This window comes from Amblyraja radiata, chromosome 10 (assembly GCF_010909765.2).
Source record: "Amblyraja radiata isolate CabotCenter1 chromosome 10, sAmbRad1.1.pri, whole genome shotgun sequence".
NCBI classification, from domain to species: domain Eukaryota; kingdom Metazoa; phylum Chordata; class Chondrichthyes; order Rajiformes; family Rajidae; genus Amblyraja; species Amblyraja radiata.
This window is the reverse complement of record NC_045965.1, coordinates 4533170-4542972: the sequence shown is the minus strand read 5'-3', so window position 1 is coordinate 4542972 and position 9803 is coordinate 4533170. Positions and strand designations below refer to the sequence as shown.

At 45.0% G+C, this 9803-nt stretch overlaps 1 protein-coding gene across 1 annotated transcript in view; it reads left to right on the top strand.

The window, feature by feature from the left end:
- The first annotated feature begins 4256 nt into the window (after positions 1-4256).
- Positions 4257-9803, top strand: part of LOC116978097 (putative GPI-anchored protein pfl2) — a 62089-nt gene continuing 56542 nt past the window's right edge. Inside the window, exons 1-2 of the mRNA XM_033029122.1 lie at positions 4257-4260; positions 8804-8833. Coding sequence (XP_032885013.1) covers positions 4257-4260; positions 8804-8833 — 34 coding nt within the window. The remainder of the gene's footprint in view (positions 4261-8803; positions 8834-9803) is intronic.

The following is a 9803-nucleotide window of genomic DNA, read 5'->3' as shown; positions in this document are numbered from 1 at the left end:
GCCTTGGCCTCTGTACCATGTGACTGATTCATGTCACCAGAACAACATCTACCCAAATTGGCGCAACAGCCAAGGAGGAATCTAATTTATAATTGGACCATGGCCCAGTTAATGCTTATCCAATATCTAGCACCCATTATTGATTTGTGTTTGTTTTGTCATTCTTCTGTATTTGTATGTGTTTGACGGGAAATAGTCATGGACACCAGCCCTGGAGTGTTACTGCCTCTCCTTTATTCCCTGCACCACTCCCCACCATCTTACCACATAATGTTTGGCCATTTTTCACATTAAGGCTTAATCTTGGTCCATTTGTAGTCATACAGCACGGAGGCAGGCCTTTCATCCCAACTTCCCCATGCCGACCAATTTCCACCTGACCACATTTGGCCCATAATGCTCTAAAGGGCGTCACAGTGGCGCAGCGGTAGAGTTTCTGCCTTACAGCGAATGCAACACTGGAGACCTGGGTTCGATCCCAACCACGGGTGCTGTCTGTACGGAGTTTGCAGATTCTCCCCGTGACGCCGTGGGTTTTCTCCGAGATCTTCAGTTTCCTCCCACACTCCAAATACGTGCAGGTTTGTAGGGTAATTGGCTTGGTGTATGTGTAAATTGTCCCTAGTGTGTGAAGGCAGGGGGCCCGGTGGGCTGAAGGGCCTGTTTCCGCGCTGTATCTCTAAACTAAACTAAACAAACCCTTTCCTATCCATGCTCCTGTCCAAATGTCTTTTAAATAATGTTATAGTCTCTGCCTCAACTACTCCCTCTGGCAGCTCGTTCCATACACCAACCAACCTCAGTGTGACCAAGTTGCTCCTCAGGTTCATATTAAATCTTTCCCCTCTCACTGTAAACCTTCCTGATTTCTCAACTTTGTGGGAACTGGGACAAAAATTGAACTTCCTGCATTAAATGACGTTAATTTCTATTGAAGAATGTTAAATTCATAGTTGTATGTTGACACTGAGGAGCTGATAGCTCCTTTAGGGGAAGCAATGATTTTATCTGTGCAATGATATAGATTAACAAGTGGATGGTCACTATAGCAACACACAAATTACGCCATTTGAATAATTTAGATTCTCGACCACATTGCACTGCACCCTTTCCTTCTCTGCATGTTTCAAAAGAAGTAAAATAGTAAACAGAAGCAAGAGAAACCACAACTGAACCTGCTAACAGCGCTCGCTGTCTCATCTTGTGGTCCTGTTTAAACGGAACAGTAATCAGAAACATGTGTAGGAAGGAACAGCAGATGCTGGTTTAAACCAGAGACACAAAAAGCTAGAGAAACATGGATAGGTGGCGTTTCACAGAGTGCTGGAGTAACTCAGCGGGTCAGGCAGCATCTGTGGAGAACATGGATAGGTGACGTTTCACAGAGTGCTGGAGTAACTCAGCGGGTCAGGCAGCATCTTTGGAGAACATGGATAGGTGACGTTTCACAGAGTGCTGGAGTAACTCAGCATCTCTGGATGAAAAGAATTAGTGATATTTTGGATTGAGACCCTTCTTCAGACTGAAAGTAGCAGGTGGGTGTTGAAGAGCTGGGGTTGAAAACAATGAGAGATGGTCTTACAGAGCTCCCATCTGAGAGTGAAGGAAAACTTCTTCAAAGCAGGCATAACTTGAGGAGATTTTGCAGTGGAATAAGCCAAAATGTAGAAACAAAGAACTGCAGATGATGGTTTATACAAAGGATAGACACAAAGTGCTGGAGTAACTCGGCGGGTCAGGCAGCAACTCTGGAGGAAAAGTGTAGGGGAAGTTTTGGGTCAGGGTCCTTCTTTTACTTGCTTCCAATTCTACTGATTTAGGTAGCTAATAATCAGTTCACTCTAAGTGTGGTGGAGGGAGAGACTTTTGAGGGACTACTCTCCAAGTGACTGCATCTAATCCTCAACCCTTGTCAAGTCCTGACTCGAAACACCACCTGTCATTCCCTCCTCAGATGCTGCCTGACCCACTGAGTTTCAGCATCTGCACCTCTTTACTTTTCCTTCAACCTTGAATTTATTTGTGGTCATCGATATTCAAATGAAAAAATTGTTGTTTCAGTTCATTGGCCTTGATGTAATACAGTAGAAACTTAAAGATCTGATCTTAATGGTGATGGAGCCATATTAATCTTTAATATCTGAGTATCAAGTGTATTGCTTGGCAAACAATGTGCAGGCACCTTGTGTTTTACACTGGGTCAATGTTCCAGAAAGCTAGCATGTAATTCAAAACCCAAAAATTAAATATTTAAACAGGAAGATTCCACTCTGGGACCAGAGGGCACAGCCTCAGAATAAAACAATGTACCCTTAGAAAGGAGATGAGAAGGAATTTCTTTAGCCAGAGGGTGGTGAATCTGTAGAATTCATTGCCACAGGGAGGCCAAGTCTTTGGGTATTTTTAAGGCGGAGATTGACAGTTTCGTAATTTGAAAAGGTGTCAAAGGTTACAGGGAGAAGGCAGGAGAATGGGGTTGAGAGGGAAAGATAGATCAGCCATGGTTGAATGGCGGAGGAGACTTGATGGGCTGAATGGCCTAATTCTGTTCCTAGAACTTATGACTCATACCAGAAATCTGATGTCAAAGAGAGAGAGAATGCCACCCTTTACATTTAACATTGTCTCGACCAATCTTCCCAACATCAATGATGATTACAAGTGTCTTCTGCTTTCTCTCAGAATGCAATGTTATGTTTGTGTGATTTTGTTTTGTTGCGTCTTTTTGATAAAAGTCTGTGAAGCCAGACAGTGTGAGAGAGAAATTTAATTGAAATCGCTCAGGAAGTTTTCTAGCTGGCTAATGGATTTTTTGATATCCTGCTGATCAGAAGTGATGGCAAGTTTGGGCTGAGTTTGTTGTGTTGTTCTGAAATGAATGGTGTTCACGGAAAACTAGTTGAGATGCACTCATTCAATATGTGCTGATCACTGCTCCATCACTAATGAGTTCACCCTGAACCTAATACAATGTGTAAATTAGGTTTTGCATTAGTTAAACCTGCACATTATTTCATAAATGCACGTTAAATGCATAAAACATGCAGTCCCTTTGACATGGTTACAGTATATCAGGTGTTGTGATGTACACTATATTAGAACAGCATTAATACGTTCCTGAAAACTAGGTCAATTGAAAGGAACATAAGCCACTTTTAATGGTTCCAATCGAGAAACTGCTTCAGTAGGAAAAAAAACTTCCAACAGGATCAATGTGACAGACCAAACTACAGTTTCCAAACTAAACAAAAGATTCCAAAATCAGGTGTTTTATTTTCACATGCCCCGAAAAACTTGCAGCAGCACAACAGATATGTAATCTAGACACGTGATCTATAATAGAAACATAGAAACATAGAAAATAGGTGCAGGAGTAGGCCATTCGGCCCTTCGAGCCTGCACCGCCATTCAATATGATCATGGCTGATCATCCAACTCAGTATCTTGTACCTGCCTTCTCTCCATACCCCCTGGTCCCTTTAGCCACAAGGGCCACATCTAACTATTTGACAGATGGATAGCACTAAGCCAAAAAGCTTTTCACTGTACCTCGGGACACTTGACAGTCAACTATACTCAACTGACCATTAAGAGTGAAGATAGATACAAAAAGTTGGAGTCACTCAGCAGGTCAGACAGCATCTCTGAAGAAAAGGAATAGGTGACGTTTTGGGTTGAGACCCTTCTTCAGACCGAGAGTCAGGGAAAAGGGAAACAAAAGATATAGATGGTGATGTGGGGAGATAAAGAACAATTGAATGACAGACATGCAAAAAAGTAATGATGATAAAGGAGACAGGCCATTGTTAGCTGTGTGCTAGGGGAAAACGAGTTACAGACAATGAGACACAACAAGACGACTTTGAAGCTGGTACAACCGGTCTTAAGAGCCTTATTTAATAAATGCAGAATCCAATTGAAACATTATTAAAAAAACACAATTTGCAAAAAATGAGAAGTAAGATTGCCCGTGGCAAATAAAGAAGTGAAAAAGAGGAGATTTGTAGAGATGTTGCAAGTGATATGGTAGTAGAGAGGATGACTGGGGGATGATGCAAGCACAATCAGCAGCTCTTGTAAGATGAGGGCTTGTTTTCAACAGTGTAGGCAGCAGCAGGGGAGCCATTTGAAAGTAACGGGAATGATGTTGACAGGACACAGAGTGCTGGAGTAACCCAGCGGGTCAGGCAGCATCTCTGGAGAACATGGATAGGTGAAATTTCACAGAATGCTGGAGACCCTTCTGCAGATTGAACATGGGTAGGTGACATTTCAAAATGGTGTTGTGAAATCAGTGGTCGAATGACGCTGATCTGAACACAAACATTTTAAATTTTATCGCAGCATCTAGGGAAATTAAGTAATCTAGAATTTAAAAAGCAAATGGCGTAGTTTAGTTTAGAGATACATCGCTGAAATTTCCCACACGGACCAACATGTCCCAGCTACACAAAAATGCTGGAGAAACTCAGCGAGTGCAGCAGCATCTATGGAGCGAAGGAAATAGGCGACGTTTCGGGCCGAAACCCTTCTACACTTGTCCCACCTGCCTGCGTTTGGTCTGTATCATTCCAAACCTGTCCTAACCATGTACCTGTTTAACAATTTCTTAAACGTTGGGATATTCCCAGCTTCAACTATCTCCTCGGGCAGCTTGTTCCATACACCCAATACGCTTTGTGTGAAAATATCTCCCCTATGATATCTTTTCCCCTTCACATCAAACCTATGTCCTCTTGAAATCTTTTCCCGTCCACCTTAAATCTATGTCCTATCCCAAAGTCAGGCCTATTGGGGCCACCGCAGTTGCCTCTACGGAGGCCCGATGTCCCTGGCCGTTCTCACCGGGTGGTCTTGCCCCGGCGTCGGGAGAGTCCTTTCGGCGGCTGGGCCACTTGGAACGGCCGCTTCTTGGTTGGAGCCCGCGGCTGCCGAAGCCGACAAGGCCGCGCCGGTTTGGCGCTCCTAGGCTCCAGATGAAAAAGTCGGCGACCGCTCTCCTCACTGCCGCCTCTACGCACGTCGCCTCTACGCACGCCGCCTCTCCGCTCCGCAAACCCGCAGCCCGGAGATGTTGCTCACGGCGGTCCAGCTCGCCAGAGCTCCAGCGCGGCGACCCAGGCAAGGCATCGCCCGCTCCGCTCCGCTCCAGCGCTCCAGCGCTCCAATGCAGTGCCGCCACGCAGGCCGAGGTGCTGGGTGGTTCCCGCCAAGAAACGGCGCTCCAAGCCCGCTGGTAGGCCACGACGACGGGTCGACGGGCCTCAGCTGACCTTAAGAGATGTTGCTTGACCCGCTGAGATACTCCAGCACTGTGTGTCTTTTTTTTTAACATGAAACAGACTTTGTTTTAACGTGTTTTAGAGCACAAGAATTGTAGAGATGGTTTGTTGAAACTTGGCCTAAACTATTCTCAAAGAATCACAGTTGCTGTGAACCTCTTATAGGTACGAAGCACTAATTATAAGGTCATTAGGTCATGTGATAGGAGTAGAATTAGGTCATTCGGCCCATTAAGTCTACTCCGACATTCAAATCATGGCTGATCCATCCCTCCCTCCTAATCCCATTCTCCTGCCTTCTCCCCATAACTTCTGACACCCGTACCAATCAAAAATCTATCTATCTCTGCCTTAAAAATATCCACTGACTTGGCCGCCACAGCCTCCTGTGGCAAAGAATTCCACAGATTCACCACCCCCTGACTAAAGAAATTCCTCCTCATCTTTCTAAAAAAATGTCCTTTAATTCTGAGGCTAAAACCTCTAGTCCTAGACTCTCCCACTATTGGAAACATCTTCTCCACATCCACTCTATCCATGCCTTTCACTATATTTGTATGTTTCAATGAGGTCCCCCCTCATTCTTCTGAACTCCAGCGAGTACAGGCCCAGTGCCGACAAACGTTCACCATATGTTAATCTGCTCATTCCTGGGATTATTCTTGTAAACATCCTCTTCTCCAGAGCCAGTACATCCTCAGATATGGTGCCCAAAATTGCTCACAATGTTCCAAATGCGGCCTTACCAGCACCTTATCCCTGTTCAGCATCACATCCCTGTTTTTGTGTACAAGCCCTCTTTGTGTACAATGCCATCATGGAGTTTGCTTTCTTTACTAGCGTTTTGACTTGCAGATTAATTATGTGTTAGAAGTATAAAGTATTTTACCTCTGATTGCTACAATGATGTTTGTTAATGTACCATTGGGCAAAACCACTAGGGGGCAGGAGAAGCCACAAAGTCCTCACCAGCTTCCTCTGTGCCCTTGTACACAGAACTCTGACATGCTGTGATCCCAGGGAGTGACTGAAGTGAATGCGATTAATAGGTTGATAGAATGAAGAAGCATTTTAGGGGGAAAGAAGCTGAGGGTGGAACTGATAAAAGAGGCTTGAATGTAGCATTAGGGGAGGGACTCCACTCAGCGGCCATCAGGCACGGCACCACAAGGCACCTCCCGACTCACACAGCGGCTTTCCCAACTCCACTCTTGCGGTCTCAATCAGTACGGCTTGTTTACTCAGCCCCGCCTCCGGGTATTTATACTCCAGCGGGTGCCGGAAGGGGCGTTACCTTCATGGTGAATGATAGGTGAGAAGACCAACCTGCTGATCTCATCTATATTACTAAAAGTCAGATCTTGACCGCTTTTGGCTCGCTGTGCTCTGATTTCCAAGAGAACGCCGCCACCTATGGCCATCATTTTTGGCCACCTCGGTCAGAGCCCCCCTCCACCTTCCGGGACCAGAGAATTTTTCCCATCGATGAAAAATCAGATGGATATTAATGTTTTTTAAAAAATTGCCATTCTCTCTGATGCCCCTGCTGGCGGGAGGGGGGAGGGACTATTAAACCCGGAAGTGGTGTGTCTCACTCAGTCTCTGCAAGATGGAGGAAGCCAGAGGGTCACGTCTCTCTGAGCAACACTGAACACATGTCTACTCAACTGTGAGTGCCCTTAATGTGGTTTGAAGTAAAAATGCACTGCAAATGTTTGTTTGGATGCTTTGGGTTGAAGTAAAAAGGCACTACCGCAAATGGTGGTTTGGGTGCTTTGGGTTGAAGTTAAAAGGCACTACTACAAATAGTGGTCTGGGTGCTTTGGGTTGAAGTTAAAAGGCACTACTGCAAATGGTCGTTTGGGTGCTTTGGCTTGAAGTTATAAGGCACTACTGCAAATGGTGGTTTGGGTGCTTTGGCTTGAAGTTAAAAGGCACTACTGCAAATGGTGGCTTGGGTGCACTGTATATTGATTTTAGATAAAATGCTACCACTTACGGCTGTGATTTTTGGCCATCTTACTCAGTCCCCCTCCGCTCAGCAGGTGCAGAGGATTCTTCCCATTAATGAAAAATAAAAGTGTTATTAGTGTTTAAAAATTGTTGACAATCTCTCTCCTGTCAATCACGACATGAAGGCTACACCTTTTCCGGTGGGAGGGGGAGGGGTTATAAAACCCGGAAGTGTGGGTGTGGCTCAGTCTCTGCATGATGGGGGAGGGAGAGGTCACGACTCTGTCTGAGCTGTGAATCAACTGAACACACTGAATGTCTACTGAACTGCGAGTTTGGTGTTTTGTGTGGTTTTATGGTTGTTTTATGCTCGTTTCACCCTCCTTGAAATGGTATGAAACTGCATTTCAATGTGGTGGCCTTGCACCCTGCATGAAATGGTATGAAACTGCATTTGAATTGGTGGCCTTGCACCCTGCATGAAATGATATGAAACTGCATTTGAATGTGGTGACGTTGCACCCTGCATGAAATGGTATGAAGCAGCATTTGAATTTGGTGGCCTTGCACCCTGCTAGAAATTGTATGAAACAGCACTTGAATTTTGTGGCCTTGCACTCTGCTTGAAGTGGAATGAAACTGCACTTGAATTTGGCAGCCTTGCACCCTGCTTGAAGTGGTATGAAACTGCACTGAATTTGGTGGCCTTGCACCCTGCTGAAAGTGGTATGAAACTACACTTGAATTTGGTGGCCTTGGATCCAGCTTGAAGTGGTATGAAACTGCACTTGAATTTGGTGGCCTTGCACCCTGCTTGAAATGGTGGGGAAATGAATTTGAATTTGGTGGCCTTGCACCCTGCTTGAAATGGAATTTCAATGAATAGCCATGAATCAACTGCCAGCCCACCAGCCGTGAGTGGGTTGCCAGCACATCAGGCTTGAGGGACTGAGCTGCCACCCCAAGAACCCATACCAGCGCTCCAGAAAGCCCCTCCCCCCCCCCCCCCGTTGGTGGAATGGTGGAATATTGCTTCGGGGGACCAGCCCTCCCGTGTGAACATGGGACCCAACGGATCCCACTTAGTCTAGTGATTTTTTAAACCTTCATAACTTTTCTCATATTTCACCGATCGGAACAAAACTTGGTGGCTTGGAGCAGAGGAGAATGGTGAGTAAGATTGCGAAAGATCCTAGCTATATAGGGTAGCGTTTTTGCGCAAATTTAATTAAAATGCAGACGTCAAGTGGTCAAGATGAGAGTTTTAATAATAGTATAGGTGTGAAATCACAAACTGAGGAGTGAGGCCAATTTTTGTGAATTGAATCGCACCAAACTGTACAATATATGTGTTGGAAGGGACTGCAGATGTTGGTTTACACCGAAGATAGACACAAAATTCTGGAGTAACTCAGGCAGCATCTCTGGAGAGAAGGAATGGGTGACGTTTCGTGTCAAGACCCTTTTTCAGATTGAGCTACTCCAGCATTTTGTGTCCTTCTTCTGGGCAATGTTTGCTTTAGTTTACACGTTGCAATTCTCATTGAATTTCTTTTATTTCATTGCAGTTGCTGGTAATTCAACCGCCGCGCCTACGAGTAAGTACCCTGTTAGATATCTTCCACACAAATCAAACACAATGCTATATGCTTCCTATTATGGAACGTTTTACACCATGCCATTCTGTGTTTAATTCCAGTTTTTCATGAATGTAAACAAAAATGGCGCCAAATAATAGATTTGCAAATTGTGTATATAAATAATAATGGGTATTAAAATCAAACAAGGATATCAAAATCAAACAAGGTCCATTGGCCTTCAACAGAATTATTTGTTCGACATGCTGTGCTGATGCTATGAGTTAATTCTCTGGTCTGATGTAAATCTGGTTCAAATTGTTTAATAGTTTGCCACAGTTGTCTTCCAATGTGACTACACGACCATGAAGTTAAGATCTCTACTTTAGAGTCATTTGCCACAGACACCCTAACCCATGGATTATTTCCGCAGTCACACATGGGAAGTCAGTGATCTTTTGAAGAGCTTGTTCAGGGGGCGCGGAGCGATCACTGATCACTGGCCTTGGGGGTACCCGGCGAGGGAGTGGAGCGACCGAGTGGGGGGAGGGTGGGGGAGGGGGGACTTTGAAATTTGATGTTTTATAATCATGTTTTATTACATTGTAGAAGTATGATTTCAATGTTTTTTGTGTGAAGTATTTTTAAGATAATGTAGGGCCTACATGAGAGATACGAGCAGGTGATTATTATTTTTGTTATTGCACGACCTCCAAAAACTGGGGGATAATAATACAAGGCATCCCCCACCTCAAAAAGTAGGGGGGTGGCGTCAGCCTAAACACGGGCCACATGCTCGAACCCTCGTCCAGTGCCGGTTTACGTATAAGCTAAACAAGCTATAGCTTAGGGCCCCCACTTTCTAGGGGGCCCCCCGAAAAAATTGAAAAAAACGGGGTGTACATTTCCAAAATATAAGCGCCTTGCACATGCTCACAACCACGGCCAGCACATCATCGGCCGCCCTGCGCATGCGCACTGCAACGGCAAC